This window comes from Spermophilus citellus (genome assembly GCF_964194105.1).
Source record: "Spermophilus citellus genome assembly, chromosome: 16".
Taxonomy (NCBI): Eukaryota; Metazoa; Chordata; class Mammalia; order Rodentia; family Sciuridae; genus Spermophilus; species Spermophilus citellus.
This window is the reverse complement of record NC_138196.1, coordinates 37,631,558-37,648,950: the sequence shown is the minus strand read 5'-3', so window position 1 is coordinate 37,648,950 and position 17,393 is coordinate 37,631,558. Positions and strand designations below refer to the sequence as shown.

The 17,393-nt window shown below is 36.9% G+C and overlaps 1 protein-coding gene across 4 annotated transcripts in view; it reads left to right on the top strand.

Moving 5' to 3' along the window:
• The window catches only part of KAT6A (lysine acetyltransferase 6A), a 102,696-nt gene extending 89,102 nt beyond the window's left edge, over window positions 1–13,594 (top strand). For all 4 annotated transcript variants that reach the window (XM_081269743.1, XM_081269740.1, XM_081269742.1 and 1 more), the window contains 5 exons: window positions 102–333; window positions 1,169–1,376; window positions 2,440–3,045; window positions 5,902–6,223; window positions 8,222–13,594. In XM_081269743.1, coding sequence (XP_081125869.1) covers window positions 102–333; window positions 1,169–1,376; window positions 2,440–3,045; window positions 5,902–6,223; window positions 8,222–10,911 — 4,058 coding nt within the window. In that variant the 3' untranslated portion in view covers window positions 10,912–13,594. The remainder of the gene's footprint in view (window positions 1–101; window positions 334–1,168; window positions 1,377–2,439; window positions 3,046–5,901; window positions 6,224–8,221) is intronic.
• The last annotated feature ends 3,799 nt before the right edge of the window (window positions 13,595–17,393 follow it).

The window sequence follows — 17,393 nt, the reverse complement described above, 5'->3', positions numbered from 1 at the left end:
GCCTATAATATTTGATTTGATTGTAGAAAGAGAATTACTACTTTGGTGAATCAGACATTTTTAGGATCTCTGACATCTTTGTGATTTGGGGGTTTCTTTAGGTTATTTGTTATCAAAGCGTGAAGGCCAAGCAGGGTCTCCAGAGAAACCATTGTCAGATCTAGGTCGTTTATCCTATATGGCTTATTGGAAAAGTGTAATATTGGAGTGCCTTTATCACCAAAATGACAAACAGATCAGCATTAAGAAGTTAAGCAAGTTGACAGGTATCTGCCCTCAAGACATTACTTCCACACTCCACCACCTACGCATGCTGGACTTCCGTAGTGACCAGTGAGTATCACATCCCTTTGAACACCTTTGAAAGATGAAAAGGTATAAGTTTTGGATCACACAGATTATTGATGAAAGAACAATAACTAATATAAGTGAAACACTTGGTGCTGCCTCATTATTTTGGTTTCTGTGGTATTTAACTGTATATATTTTTTTAAAACTGTTTTTTCATCTTTTTTTTCTAACTTTTGGACACAAGCCACTGAATCTTTTACCTTCTAGCATTGGGATCTCTTATAAAAAGCAACAATTCTGGAAACAATGTCATTAAGTAAAATATATCCATGATTAATTTCCATATAAAGGGTACAAAGTGAAATGCGTATTGGAAGGGAGGATAGATAGTTCACCATTGCCTAAATTAGTCATGAAAAGGTCACAAAGAAAGGAGGCATTTGGGTCTGGGGTTGGGCTCAGTGCTAGAGTGCTAGCACCTGTGATGCATTGGGTTCAATCCTCAGCACCACATACAATGTAAATAAATAAAGTTATTATGTCCATCTACAGCTAAAAATATTTTTTTAAGTTAAAAAGCATTTGAGCTAAATTAATGGAGAATAGGAAAGAGCTCAAGAGGACAGAAGAGATTGCAGATAGGGGATATATGAGTCAGTAAGTGGTTAAAATAACTTAATTGCTATAGTGGAATGTGAGGCGCAACTTCATATTTCTTAGCTATCTCATTGTGGTGGTATATTTCCATATTTCATCTTCCCAAACAGGTTGTTTTGAAGCATCCATCATTGTCATCTTCAGGGTTTTTGAAGATGACATTCATTTTTATGAACATATTGTATATTGGTGGTTGCTATAAACTTTTCTCTGGTTCTAGATTTGTGATTATCCGCCGGGAAAAACTTATCCAGGATCACATGGCAAAGCTTCAGTTGAATCTGCGACCTGTAGATGTGGATCCAGAATGTTTACGCTGGACTCCTGTCATAGTCTCCAACTCTGTTGTCTCAGAGGAGGAAGATGAGGAGGCTGATGAAGGAGAAAATGAAGAACCACAGTGCCAGGAAAGAGAATTAGAGACCAGTGTAAGGACATGAGTAGTTTCTTGTTTTTGACGGTGAATGAATTACATTTTTTGGTTTTCATGTATTTTTGTGACACATATTACAGTATCTTACCAACAAAATAAGTGCATGTATTTTGTTAGAATTTATGTCAGTGGCAAAAACTTCAGGAATATTAGGTCTTATTTACCTTTTAGTGTTTTTTAAAGCTTTAGACCACCAGACTTTGTGTTAATTATGACTAAATATTTACCAGAGTGCCAATAAGCAGCTAAATTTTAAGCTGCATAGTAATTGAGGAATCTGAATTGAATCTGACACTTGTTAAAATGAGGACACATTAAAAAAAAAGAACATTAAAGAAATAATAGAAACATGCATATGTTTTCAGTAGAGCTCTGAAAAGTTCAGTGGACACACAGATACCTTTAACTATTAAAAGGGTTGATGGGCTATACTGCATTGCATGTTTTAAGTGTTGTATACTTTTTTTTTTTAAGCAGTGCTTTCATCCTTCATTTCCTCCTTTGACGGATGTAAAAATATCTAATGCCCCTCTTTAGTGCAGTTTTCAAAATGGAATTAAATATTCAGAATAAAAATAATTTCAGAAATTTTTTTTCATATTTCTCCGATGTCTTTTTCATCTTGCCTACTCTGAGACCCTAATTTAAAATTTATAAACAATGATATTATTCACTTTGTATGTTAAAGGTAGTATTTCATAGTGATTAAGAGCACAGCTCTAGAGTTAGCCTGCTGGGTTTTTGTCCCAACTTCTTCATTTACTACTATTGAGTGACTTGGGGCAGATCACTTAAGTTTTTCTGTTTGCTGCAGTTGCCTCACTTTCAAGGTGGGGATATATTATTTTTTCACGCAGTTGTTAATGTGGGTTAAATACATAATACATATAAAGCATTTAAAAGTGTGGTCTACTACATAGGAAGTATTCATGTTAGCTACTAAATAATAATTTTTCTTTTAAATCTCTGTTTCCTTATCTCTGTATTTTAAAGGGCAGGATAGGTAGATGAAACTAAATAGGGTTAAAAAATTAACCTGTTTTATTTTCCAAAACCAGATAGGAAAATCTCTGTCTCGGGAGAACAAAGAACAAGATTCTTATTCTTCAGTAGAAATTGAAAAGAAACCAGAAGTTATGGCTCCAGCCAGTTCTACACGTTTGAACAAACAGATCCTTCCCCGTGATAGTCTTCCTGCAAATAGTCAGCCATCTCGGAGGGGCCGGTGCGGGAGGAAGAACAGAAAGACCCAAGAACGTTTTGGTGATAAAGATTCTAAACTGCTCTTGGAAGAGACATCATCAACTCCTCAGGAACAATATGGAGAATGTGAGGAAAAATCAGAAACCTCCCAAGAACAATACACTGAAAGTGAAGAACAATTGACAGCCTCTCAGGAACAGCCAAGCCAGGATGGGAAGCCAGACATTCCCAAAAGAAGATTAAGTGAGGGGGTTGAGCTGTGGCGAGGACAGCTAAAGAAAAGCCCTGAGACTCTGAAGTGCAGATTACCAGAAGGAAATGATAGACTGCCTCATTGCTATAGTGATGGTGACAGGGCTCTCCTTAGGGGCTTCAGTGAGAGCAGTGAGGAGGAGGAAGAGCCAGAAAGTCCTCGGTCAAACTCACCACCAATTCTTACAAAACCCACATTGAAGCGAAAGGTAATGTTTTATCTATGTGTTGTTTTTCCTCTAGTTGCAGTTTATTGTGCTCATTTGTCTTCTCCTTCAGTTCTGAAAGAGTAAAGGTAGAAATTCCTAGTATGTTATTTTTTAAACATTAAGCTTCAATGTATTGTAGCTTATGATCTTCCCAGGGAACATTTGAAATATGTGTGACTTCTTTGGTTCATGGGAATGAACATAGAAGTCAGAAGTTTATTTAAGAACAAACCATTTTTACCTTGCTGATTGAATATTCAAATCAGGCACAATAAGAGATTAACAACAATAATAGCAAAATAGAATTCTTAAAACAATATACTATAATAAAAGTTGTGAATGTGGTCTCTCTCAAAATCTTACTATACTTTCACCTTTTCCCTTAAAGGAAGCACTTTACTGTATCTCTTTAATTTATCTCACTTGTAAGCATCACTTCTCTTATGCTTTGGGTACTAAGTAAAATAAGGGTTACTTGGACATAGCCTTATAATACTGGGACAGTCTATCTGATAACTTAGATGGTTAGTGACAGACAGATGGTAACACGTAGCATGAATACATGGAACAAACTAATGATTCACATTTAGGGCAGGAAGGAGAAAGATAGTGTGAGATTTCATCACGTTATTGAGAATGGCATGAAATTTAAAAATTGTGAATAATTTCTTGGTTTTCCATTTAATATTTTGGACTGCAATTAACTGTGAGTAACTGAAACCATGGAAAGTGAAACCACTGGTAAGGAGGGACTACCAAATACCAGAAATATCCCAGGCTGTATAAAGCAAACTTTTAGCACTGCCTTGGGCTAGTAAGACTAAAGTATGTTGGCTCCCTGGATGAGCCCTACTCTGTAGTAATGAATGACAGCCTTCATCCAAAACAATGAAATGTTTTCTTTCTCTAAAAGGGCCATTTGAAAAATAATGACTTTTTAAAGAACATTTTAAGATACACATCATTATTACAAAGAGTAAAAAAAAAGTACAAAGTTCCTACAAAGTCCATGCCCAGTTTCCCCTATTATTAACCTCTTAGGTTAGTATGGTATATTTTTCATAATTAATGATCCGTTGTGGGTTAATTAGTTGCCAGAATCTGTACTTATGCAAATTTCCAGTTTTCCCTAATATTTTTTCTGTTTAGGATCCCATCCAGCATATCGTATTGCATTTAGTTGTCATATGTCTTCAGGCTCTTCTTGGTTGTGACAATTTCTCAGTCCTTCCTTGTTTTGATGGTTTTAACAGTTGTAAAGATTACTGCTCAGGTATTTTGTAGAATATTTATGATATTAGAATGGGGTTATATGTCTTTGAGAAGAAGACCATAGAAATAAAGTACCATTCTCAATCTATGTATCAATGTGTTTCATTTACAAGATATATATTGTCAGTATGACTTCTCATTATTGATTTTAACCCAGGTAGTGCTTGTCAGATTTCTTCATTATCAAGTAACTCTTTTTTTTTTCTCCTTTTGCATACTATACTGGAAGAAAGTCTCACACTTAAGATACGAGTAATTATCCTAAGAGTGGAGTATTTGCACAAATTATTTGCTTGGGAGATTTATCCATTTTCCCACATATATTGATTTATTCATATATTTGCTTATATCAATATGAACTCAAGACATTCATCTGCTATTTCAATTTATAATCTAATACTATTACATTTTTTAATTTGTTGCCCAAATCTTTCTATCTTTGGCCATTCAGATCTCTTTCAATTTTGCTCCTGTCTCTAACATACATACCCCCTATCATTGTAGATTTTGTTTTGTTTTGAACACTTTCTTACTTTCTGGCAGCATAAGATTCTCCAAGTTTATCTTGTGTCTTTCCTGCCATTTCTCCAAGGAGTAAGGCCATTTCCCATCTAATTTGAAAATTGTGTTTTCAGTTAGGACCAGTAGATTTCAAGTAGGCCAAAGTTGAACATTGACTAATTCTTCTCTTCATTACATGGTCATGAAGAATATATATTTGCTCTCCTTGGACTTATATTGCTTATTTGTAAAGTAAAAAAAAAAAAAAAAATATGCTGTTTCAGTGAGAAACAGAGTGAGATATCGTGTGCAACTACTTTTGACATTCTTAAAGAAATTAGGAATTAAGAGACTATTATGATTTGTATACTAAATAGATATGTGACCTTGAGCAAGTCCTATAGCCTTTTTAGCCTCTATAGTGAAAGGATTGAATTAGATAATTCCTGGCACATCATCTCTATTACTTTGTGATACTTGAATGACATTGTTTATGTCATTCAAGATACTAGGTCAACCCAGTGCAAAGGTGTGCCAAATATGCCAAATTTCAATATCAGATTTATTTGGCTTTTGAAATGCATCACTAATATCAAGTAAATACATTTCTACTCTATATTTCTACACTCCACTATAACTTTTTTATGGATAGTTCATGAAGATGGCATATAGCTTTACTGAGCCACTAACCTTCAGAGTATAGGAGTGTTTTATTCCTTTTTTGCTCTTGAGGAAAAAAAGAAATAAGTTAATGGACTAGCCTCTGGGTCATTTCATTATTGAAATAAGTAACTCTTTAGGATGTTAAATATAACTGAATTACTAATAAGAAAATTATACCTGCTTTTTGAATGTGCTTGCCTGTTTTTCTGCAAATTTGTATTCAATTATTCAACATCTTTGTATTCTTAATACTTTACACATAGTATGTTAATATTTAGAAATAATGTTTAAAATATTTTCTGGCAAAGCGCACCTTCATTTTATATATGCTAATTCTATTAGGTTTTTAAACTCTTTTCATGTTGTTAGTACCCAAAACATTGTTCATTACTATACGTATTTGATTTCTCTATTAAATAGAAACCAATTCTTCACCGAAGAAGGAGAGTCCGAAAGCGCAAGCATCACAATAGCAGTGTAGTCACAGAAACTATTTCTGAGACCACAGAAGTGTTAGATGAACCTTTTGAAGACTCTGACTCTGAGAGACCAATGCCACGGTTAGAACCCACATATGAGATTGATGAAGAAGAAGAAGAAGAAGAAGAAGAAGAGGATGAAAATGAACTCTTCCATAGAGGATACTTCCATCGTTTGTCCTCACAGGATGTTCTCAGGTGTCGATCATCTAAAAGGAAGTCTAAAGATGAAGAGGAAGATGAGGAGTCAGACGATGCTGATGGTATGTTTTACAGAATTGTTTACTTATAGTTTTATTGTCTTTAAATACATAGGGGTAATAGCTGTAAGCCTTTCAACAAAAGGTTGAAAAATGAACACAACTCACTAAATAAGAAAACAAACATGTGGCAATCTTTTGTATCAAATATATCCATGCTGATTCTTCCATTTGTTTCTCCTTTAGTTCCGGACCTGTTTTTGCCTCTATAGAAAATATTTTACTCTAAATAGTTAGGATACTGTTCTTTTTTGCCTAATTCTTTCTTATTCTTTATCTGAACTTTTAGTTAGTGGGTGAATGGGACTTAGTATCAGAAAGGTAGAATAGCCATTTACTAGAGTATGTAACTCTCTGGACTTTGTTTTGTTCATTGCTTTGTGCTGAGTGCTTGTGATAGGCAACTTAGTAAATATTGCTAAATGAGTAAATGCTAAGAAGACCATTCTTCAATAAGAGCAGATTCATATAAGTTGGAACTTACCACAGATCTGTTCAGGAGCCCTTCCTGAACCATCTCTAATGTGTCTTATTCAATTAGTAGTAAATTTCTAATGAATAGTAGCAATAACTCATGAATTTTAAGTTTTATGATATAGATAAAAATATTATTTACTTTTAAAATAGTTTTTTGTTTTATTACTCTTTGGAGATAGAAAAAATAAGGGCTCATAATATGAGCTAGGTCAAAAACTAGGCTTTTGCATTCTAGCCTTAAGTTTTGCCATCGTATATAATACTTCCCCCATCTATAGTATGTTTGCCTTACCTGGGTTCAAACTGAGCTTTGCTGGGTAAATTTGAAGAAATCAGCTTTCTACCTGGCATCATAAACCTTTAGCTTGTATGCATTAATTTGTTGAGCTTTTTATTCTACTTTTTAAAATCTTTTTTTCAAATCTAGTAAATAACTTGCATTTCCTTTACTCCTATGTTTTTGTATAACATGCTTTTAATACAGTGATAAGATGACTGAATACAATACTTTATTTGTGTTATTTTAATGATTCTCCAAAGTTTTATTTGTTATATTTTTGAAATACACTACTAAGAAACCAAAAATTTGTCTTGTAAATTTAGCACTTTACATCCTGTTTTTTATCACTGTGCTCTAAAATAGTGTACCCTGTTTAAATTCCTGCTGATTTGGTTAGATGTCTCTGATGAAGCCATTTCCTTTCTTTACTTTCAAGTTACCATTAGCTAAACCCTTTTAGCTTTCCTTCCCAAATCCCATTCTTGCCTTGGTATTCTTAACCTTTGAAAATTAATGGGAGTCGTGCACAGTGGAGCACGTTTATAATCCCAGCGGCTCAGGAGGCTGAGACAGGAGGATTGTGAGTTCAAAGCCAGCCTCAGCAAAAGTGAGGTAGTAAGCAACTCAGTAAAACCCTATCTTCTAATTGAAATACAAAATAGGGCTGGGGATGTGGCTCAGTGGTTGAATGCCCCTGAGTTCAGTCCCCAATATAAATAAATAAATAAATAAATAAATAAATAAATAAATGGGGATTATGAATGTATTTAATGCCACTGAACTGTACACTTATAAATAAGTTTTATGTTATGTATATTTTATCACAGTATAGGGAAAATATATGAAAGTTTTATCTACTAAATATTATTGTGCTTTAACTTGTTTGTTTAGGGACTAAATGCCTTGCAGCTATTCCCATCCAAACAACATTGTCTGCAGTAATTGGCTAATAATTCTACCTCAAGTAATGATTTTGTGGAAACTAAGAACATCGGAAAGATGACATGAATTAAAAGCAGGAAAAGAAAAAGAAAGAATAAGCCAATTTGTCACCTCCATAGTAAAAATAACATGATAAAAGTACTAATGGCTACTTATTATTTGCATCTTTATAAAGCTTATTTATGTTTTACAGTCACAGAATAAAAATGATACTTCATAAAATCATTTCTTTTACATGCTGGTCTCGGAAAAAGACAGTAGAAATATAATGTCTTTATTATTTTTTTATCCCTCCTATACAGACACGCCTATCCTAAAGCCAGTATCTCTTTTACGGAAACGTGATGTGAACAGTTCTTCCCTTGAGCCAGATACATCCACACCTATGAAAAAGAAAAAGGGATGGCCCAAAGGCAAGAGCCGCAAACCAATCCACTGGAAGAAAAGACCTGGTCGAAAACCCGGATTTAAGTTGAATCGTGAAATCTTAGCCGTTTCTACTCAAGAGCGCATTGTTGAGCCCATTGTTCCCATTCCCAAACCCAGTCGTAAACCCAAATCCCAAGAGAATGAAGAAACTATCGAGCCAAAAAAAGACTTGCCCTTACTGGAAGAAAGAAAGGACAAGGAGATGCATGTGGAAGCAGAAGAGGTTGAAGAGGGAGAGGAAGAGGACACAACCAGCAGTGAAGTTAGAGCCACTTCTCCAGTAGACAGCAGCAACAGTCCCGAAACTGAAATGAAAGAACCTGAAGTAGAGGAGGAAGAAGAGAAACCTCGCATCTTAGAAGAACAAAGGCAGTCAGAAGAAGAGCCACAAGAACTGGAAGAACAGGAGCAAGAGGAAGACGATGAAGTGACCACCGAGGCAAATCAGAATGAAGACCATGATGCAGATGATGAAGATGATGGTCATCTGGAACCTACAAAGAAACAGGAGCCAGAGGAGCAGCCCATTAGAGAAGATATCAAGGAGGAGCCAAGTGGTCAAGAGTCTTTTTTAGATACTAACATGCAGAACAGTAGGGAAACCATAAAGGATAAAGATGAAACAGAACCAGATTCTGAGGAGGAACAGCCTTCCAATGAGACATCCGTGGTATCAGAGCATATGCCAGGGTCTGAGGATGACCATGAAGAAGATTCCAGCACTAAGGAAGAATTAATTGAATTAAAAGAGGAAGAAGAGATTCCTCATAGTGAACTGGATCTGGAAACTGTACAAGCAGTGCAGTCTTTGACTCAAGAAGAAAGCAATGAGCATGAGGGAGCCTACCAGGACTGTGAAGAAACACTCGCAGCTTGTCAGACCCTGCAGAGTTACACCCAGGCCGATGAAGACCCTCAGATGTCAATGGTTGAAGACTGTCATGCTTCAGAACATAATAGCCCGATATCCTCAGTTCAGTCTCATCCCAGCCAGTCAGTCCGTTCAGTCAGCAGTCCCAATGTGCCTGCCCTGGAGAGTGGTTACACACAGATCAGCCCGGAACAAGGATCCCTGTCCGCACCCTCTATGCAGAACATGGAGACCAGCCCCATGATGGATGTGCCTTCCGTATCAGACCACTCTCAGCAGGTAGTAGACAGTGGCTTCAGTGATCTGGGCAGCATCGAGAGCACCACAGAGAACTACGAGAACCCTAGCAGCTATGATTCCACAATGGGTAGCAGCATATGTGGGAATAACTCCTCTCAGAGCAGCTGCTCCTATGGTGGGTTGTCATCGTCTAGCAGCCTCACCCAGAACAGTTGTGTTGTCACTCAGCAAATGGCAAACATGGGCAACAGCTGCAGCATGTTGCAGCAGAACACTGTCCAGCCTACTACCAATTGCAATATCAAGTCACCTCAGAGTTGTGTGGTGGAGAGGCCTCCTAGTAACCAGCAGCAGCCACCACCGCCGCCACCACAGCAACAACAGCAGCAGCAGCAGCAGCAACAGCAGCAGCAACAACAACAACCAGCACCACAGCCTCCACCACCCCAGCCACAGCAGCAGCAACAGCAGCAGCAGCCACAGCAGCAGCCTCAGCCCCAGCAGCCTCAGCCCCCACCCCCACCCCAACAGCAGCCCCCGCTATCGCAATGTAGTATGAATAATAGTTTCACTCCAGCTCCTATGATCATGGAGATACCAGAATCTGGAAGCACTGGGAACATAAGCATCTATGAGAGGATTCCAGGGGATTTTGGTGCTGGCAGCTACTCTCAACCATCAGCCACCTTCAGTTTAGCCAAGTTGCAACAGCTGACTAACACCATTATGGACCCTCATGCCATGCCTTATAGCCATTCTCCTGCTGTGACTTCCTATGCAACCAGTGTTTCTTTGTCTAATACAGGACTCGCTCAGCTAGCACCATCTCATCCATTAGCTGGGACTCCTCAAGCACAAGCCACCATGACACCGCCCCCCAACTTGGCATCCACTACCATGAACCTCACATCACCTCTGCTACAGTGCAACATGTCTGCCACCAACATTGGCATTCCTCACACTCAGAGGTTGCAAGGGCAAATGCCAGTCAAGGGGCACATTTCTATCCGTTCCAAATCTGCGCCACTGCCCTCTGCAGCTGCTCATCAGCAGCAGCTATATGGCCGCAGCCCACCAGCGGTTGCCATGCAGGCTGGCCCTCGTGCATTGGCTGTTCAGCGTGGCATGAACATGGGGGTTAATTTAATGCCAACTCCTGCCTATAATGTCAATTCCATGAATATGAACACCTTGAATGCCATGAACAGCTATCGAATGACACAGCCCATGATGAACAGCAGTTACCATAGTAACCCTGCCTACATGAACCAGACAGCACAGTATCCTATGCAGATGCAAATGGGAATGATGGGGAGCCAGGCTTATACCCAGCAGCCTATGCAGCCAAACCCTCATGGAAACATGATGTACACTGGCCCCTCCCATCACAGCTATATGAATGCTGCTGGTGTGCCCAAGCAGTCACTCAATGGACCTTACATGAGAAGATGAGCAAGATGAACTTACAGTTAAAAACTTAAATATATATAAATAAAGGAACCTTTTATACTGACAAACCAGAGAAAAATGGACCTTTTTTTCCATTAAAATATTGCTGTAGATTTAGAGGAATTTTTCTTTGGTTTATTTTATTTTTTAGAAAACCTGATCTCTTTTTTGGGGGGTTCATTTTGTTCTGGGTTTTGGTTTTCTTCACAATCTTGAACATTTTACAGTAGAACTCATCTAAAAATGGATTCGGGGATGGGGGGAAACATGCACAAAATCTTTTCATAATTAAAAAGAGCCTTACTTTCTTTACACACCACATGGACAGAATTTGTGTAAAAGTGAATTCTCTTTATTTTATTTTTAAAATGTATGTTTCCCTCACTGTTTGCAGCTCCCAATGTTGTCATTTTTAAATGTTATATATACATCTCGAGGGTTAACCACACCCTTTCCTCCGAACCCAACCTTTCATTTCCTACTTCATTCCAGCAGGAGGCACTTATGGGAGACTCGGACGGGGACATGGAGAACAACCCAAGCTCCTTAAACTTATTGTTAATATTATTGTTATTATTATTATTATTATTATTAATAAAGTGAGACAGGAAAATGCTTCTCCTTTTAAATCCCCTCCACTCCCTATACACACACACCTCTTGAAACCTAGCCCCAAGAATGTTTCTTTATAGACAGACTTCATTGAAATCTTTGTTTTTCTTGAATCAAGTGTAATATAACCTTTTTTTTTCTTTTTTAAAAATATTGCCACTCAGCACTCAGAGACACAAAATACTGTAAGTCTCACTTAACAGCAGAATCTCAGAGGAAAGCTGTTTGCAATCCTAATCCAGCCTTTGGAGAAATGGAGATGGTCAATTAACAATCAAAAAGAGGAAATGAACCTCTTGTTTTTTTACCACCTGGTGAATCAGCCATAACACACATATTCCATCCAGCCTCTTATTTTTAGTATGTACTTTGAAATGCTAACTAAGGGTCTTGATTCTTGAGCCTTTGACTCTGATAAAACAACAGCAGTCCCCAGTGATTTGCCTAACAATCTTTCATCCAGTGTTGGTGGATGATTGTATGTTTCAGTGATTAGAAAAATACCTGACAAACCTTTGACACTGTTCATTTTATGATGGAAGAGATAACTCAGAATGTTTGTCCAAAGGGAGATTATGGTGTACATTTTATTTATTAATACATACCTCTGGTTTTAACTTGTCTTTTGATGTCCTAAGTTCATCGCCTGTGAATCAGAGTGCACCAGCCCCTCTCCTTTGAGTGGCTAATGAGAAGAGGGATAAATCTACCACCAGCATAGTAGGGCACATCTGGACAGCAGGATTTTAGCAGGTTCATATGTTGCTCCCAATCCATTCTCTTTTCTCTTGTGCAACCAGTTCACCCATTCTCTTCCTATTACTTCATCCAGGGATAGGTAAAAAAAATTATATATATATATATATTCCATCATTAGAAGATGGAAACTATTATACCACTTGGTATGTGCAGTCAAATATCCAAAAGGGAGAAATACTGCTTAACGAAATATCTGTAAGCATAAATTCTCTCCTTTATTTGTACATTTTATATAGATAAATTTTTAAAGTACTAATTAGGCATTAAATTTTTTCAAATGCACAGGTTTGTTGGTTTTTTTATACACTTTAATTGACTTTCTCAATTAAGTGTGTTAGATAGAAAAAGGCAGAATTTCACACCTTACCGCTATCAACTCTGAGCATGTGCAAGGCTGTGTAGGACCCAGTTTCTCTGTATATACTATTCCAGTTCCCAATCATCTATGTAGAAAGTGCACTGTGCTGCCCTCTCCCTACATTTTCAGCTATGTCATTGCTTCCTGGATGGGATGGGGTGGGGATGGGGTGGGGAGGGGAGGGAGATATATTGGGAGGAGGGTGGGTCGGTCAAGGCAGAAGGAGAAGCTGTTGAAATGAGGGCCGTGAAATCAGTTTCTGTTGGTTTGCGGTTGTGTTTGGTTTTGTTCCTTTAAAAAAAAAATTCAATCGGGCAGCTCCCTTTTCCACAAGCCTCTTTGTGACTGTAGAACTATTGTAGAAAAAAAAAATGTTCTTTTCTATATTATAAAAGAAACTATCCAACACAGTAATATTGGTACCTGTCATTTTTTCACTTCTGTTTTAAAAAAATGTATTTTTAGCAAGATAACTTGGGTAATCTTCTAAAAAAGAAATTTAAAAACTCACTGTTAGTGACTTTGATGCCTTTTAAAATAAGAGCTTTTTCATTTCATTCCATCTTTAAAATTTTTTATCTTTGTTGTAGAATATTAAAAACTATTTTAAGAAAGATAAAAATTCTCTTTAAAGAGATCTCTAGAGTGTGTGAATAGAGCTCCAGATGCCTCTAAAAGCCGCATGTACAAATGAAGCTAAGTCTATTCCTGTCTGTTTATATTTGCTTTTCCTGTTTTGTAACCTCTTTGTACTTTGTTCATGGTGACTTGTAAGCTAAGGGGAAGGGGTGCCTAGATGCCTTTGTATTTCTCCATGTCATGCGCTCCTGGGCCAGTTGGCCTCCCTTCCTCTCCTTGTATGTAATATCTCCCCCCCCCCCTTTCTAGCAAGTACTTTCAAAAGAACTCTGTACATTTTAACATAAAAAAAAATAAATTATGTTGAGCCATTTTGGATGTCTGTCTTGTATGTGGAATTTTTCTTGCTTCCAAGTATTTCAGACTTCCGAATTCTTTTACACACATACACTTACACACACCTTATACCAGTAAATATTTGCCTTTTCATATTCATTTTTATTATAGAAAGTATAAATTCATGGCCCTTGCTTTGAATTCTAGTTTTTACTCATGTATATATTTATATGCCAACAATAAGGATGTGTTTTCCTTTTTCAGAGAAAATCTGAAAAACTTTGAATTTTGTAGGGAAATCCATTTGAAAATTTCTAAAAGTATTTATAATAACCCATACAACGAAAGGAAACAGTTGCAATAATAAGTAGCTCTTAGATTTCAAATAAATTAGAGGAGTAACTATTAATCTTGTTTTGTAAAGGAAAATATTGGGGTTTTTCCCCCTTCATTTCGGTTTACAATCAAGGAAAATCTGTCATTCTTTTGGTAGAAATCAAGATTCCGAACACTGATAATTTTTTTATGTGTGTGTGTTTTTCTGAGTTATTGTGCTTGCCTCTTGTCATTTACAATTCTGGATATATGGCAGATTCCAGAAAATTATAGATTTAGTTTTGGAAAATTGCCCTTAGTTTCTTTTGATAGAGGGGTGAGGCAAACTTGAGGTACAAGTTTTAGTGATCACCATACTTTTCAGGAATTGTACATGATGCTGTCTGTAACAGACTTTTTGTTCTAAACCTCATGCCATTAAAATTCAGAACAATCATGTCATCTCCAAAGAGAAATGATTTATCTCTCTTGTTTTTTCATTTGCTTAGATAACCATGATTTGGACAGGCTATGTCATTATACTGTGCAATTTGTGGGTTGTCTCAAAAACTGCCTTTTCATAATGTACATAGTACCTGTTGTAAATGAATTCAACATGAAGCAATTCTGATTTTTCTACAAAGGACATAATGTGATCAGATAGTGTATTATAGGTTTTTTAACACACCCCTCATTGTATTTATATTGCATTTAACAATTTAAATTATATAATTCCATCTATGGCCAACTCATTAGTGCTCTTTGAGTAGGAAAGGTGCTCACATTTATTTTCTACTCTCTGACTTTTTCACTATTCAGAAGGTAGATGGAAGAATATATACTTGGTTAATGTGTATATTGCTGAGAGTCCTGGCCTACCAATATTAAGAACCTCTTGTCATGCAGTCAGGAACTAGGAGTATCAGGAATTATTATTTTAAAGTCTCTGGGCATCTGAAGTGGTGCCTGCTACCTTTGTAGCATGGTGACAACTGTACATATTCACTGAACACCAGAATCTTTGTCAGTCTGACACTTGTGGCTTGTTAGGTGAGATTTATTATTTCAGATTCAACAAATTACAGTTTGAGCAGTGTACAGTGATTTTTGTCATATTCTTTCCCCTCGTCTTTTCATAATGCACAAGATACAGATCAGTGATGATGATAATTGAAAGGAACAGAGAACAAACAAAAATGGCCCTTGTTGGCAGAACAGAGAATACAGGACTGTTAAGACAAATGGGGGGCCGGGTCGAAGCGCTCTACTTTGTATCCTTGGTGTGACTTTGAATGAATCTAAAAACTCATGTGAAACAAAAGACCACTTAGAGTAACATTTCTAATGACAGCAGATGTCTGGTATTCTTGAGCATGGTCATCCAATTAAAAGCTGATGGTCCCCAGAGCAAAACCCAACCCATTAATAAGTTCCTGTTAAGGGGCAGGATTGGTTATGTGAGTTGATGTGGTTACATAATGCAGCATAGACCCATGTTTTGTATTGTTTTTCCCCCCTCAGGGTAACAGCTACAAATAAGGCTTAATGGAAATTCTTTGCTTTCTTAATAGGAGCCTAAATACTGATAAAAATTACATAAAGTCTCAAAAAAGGTGACAGGTATTATTTTTATCTGAAATAAGGAAAGGCCAAGGGTATGATGGGTTTGAGTTTTTGAGGTCTTTTAAACCACTAAAAGGAGGTATCCATAGCAAATTGTTTCTCTTTTTTGCTCTTTTTAGTTATACATGACAGTAGAATGTACATTGACATATCTTACATTCATTGGAGTATAACTTCCCATTCTTGTGGTTGTACGTGATGTGGAGTTATAATGGTCATATTTGTTTATGAATATAGGAAATTTATGTCCAATTCATTTTACTGTCTTTTCCATTCCCACCCCTCTTCCCCCATTCCCTGCTGTCCATTTGGTGAACCTCCACTCCTCCCTATTGTGAGTCAGCATTCACATTATCAGAGAGAACCATTCAGCCTTTAGTTTTGGGGGATTGGTTTATTTCACATAGCATGATAGTCTCTAGTTCCAACCATTTACTGGCAAATGCCATAATTTCATACTTTTTTATGGCTGAGTAATATTCCATTTTGTATATGTACCATATTTTCTTTATTCATTCATCTGTTGACGGGCACCTAGGTTGAGTTCATAGCTGCTGTGTCACTATAGTATGCTGATTTTAATTGGATTGGGATAACTGGGTCAAATTGTCAAAGGAAATGAACAGATACTGCACAGAAGAAGAAATATGAGTGGTCAACAAATATATGAAAAAAAAAAGTTCAACATCACTAGCAATTAGAAAAATACAAATTAAAACACTGAGATTTCATCTCACTCCAATCAAAATGGCAATTATCAAGAATACAAGTAACAATGTTGGCAAGGATGCAGGGTGAGGGGAAAGGCACATTCATAATTTGCTGGTGGGACTGCAAATTGATGCAACTACTCTGGAAAGCCATACAGAGATTCCTCAGAAAACTTGGAATGGAACCACCATTTGACCCAAATTATGTCATTATGGTTGAATTTGAGCATAGTTTTCTAAAGAAAATGAAAACCTATGTTGGCAAGGAGATGAGAGCATTTCTGTAGGCAGGAACCTCTTTCAAGTAAGTGCATGGTTTCAAAGATGTTTGTTTTCACTCCTTTTCAGGGAAAATAACTAGAATTGACAAGACTCTTAACTTGATGTTCTCAAGTTCTTAGTTGGAAGGTGTAAATCTGAAAGCTGAATAATAATGAACTGTTACAAAAACAACAACAACAACAACAACAAAAAACTTTAAAGGGTCAAGGAAATATCCTGTTAAAAGCACAAAGGAAAACAAAACAGACTGAAATCAGCCATTTGATAGGTTTTGTCATTGAAACTCAGATTGTAGTCTTCTGTCATTCTTTTCCATCCTCCTTGGTACATCGACTTGGTCCTCATCGGGTCCCTGTCTCAGCTGCCTTCTTGCAGTGTCAGGCATCACATGAAGACAGAGGGATGCCCAGAGAATAAGTTCTTTCTTTCCCTATCTCTTTCTTAAGCACTTTTTAAATTGTGAAAATAAAGCATGTACACAAGTCTGAAAAACTTGTACAGCCAAACACATTTGTTTAAAACAAATACCTCTATAAAACCAAATCAAGGTCCAACATCAGCAGCCCAGTAGTCCTACATCCTGACTTGGAGAGCCCCCCCTTTTTTAAATATCATTTTTTATTATTGTTGTTTATGTTTTATGTGGTGATGGGGATTAAACTCAAGGCCTCATGCTTGCTAGGCAGGTGCTTTACCACTGAGCAACTCCCCAGCCCCTTGGAGAGTCCCTTGTTGATCAGTCTTCCCTCCCAACCAAAGATAATGATCACCCAAACTTACGTGGTAAATATCTTAATTTTTCCTTGTTTTTTACTACCTAGGTATGCATTCTTAAAACTTTCATTCATGCTCTAACATTCATTTTATTTTGCCTGGATTCTAAAACACCATAATTTCATTTCATTTTGCCT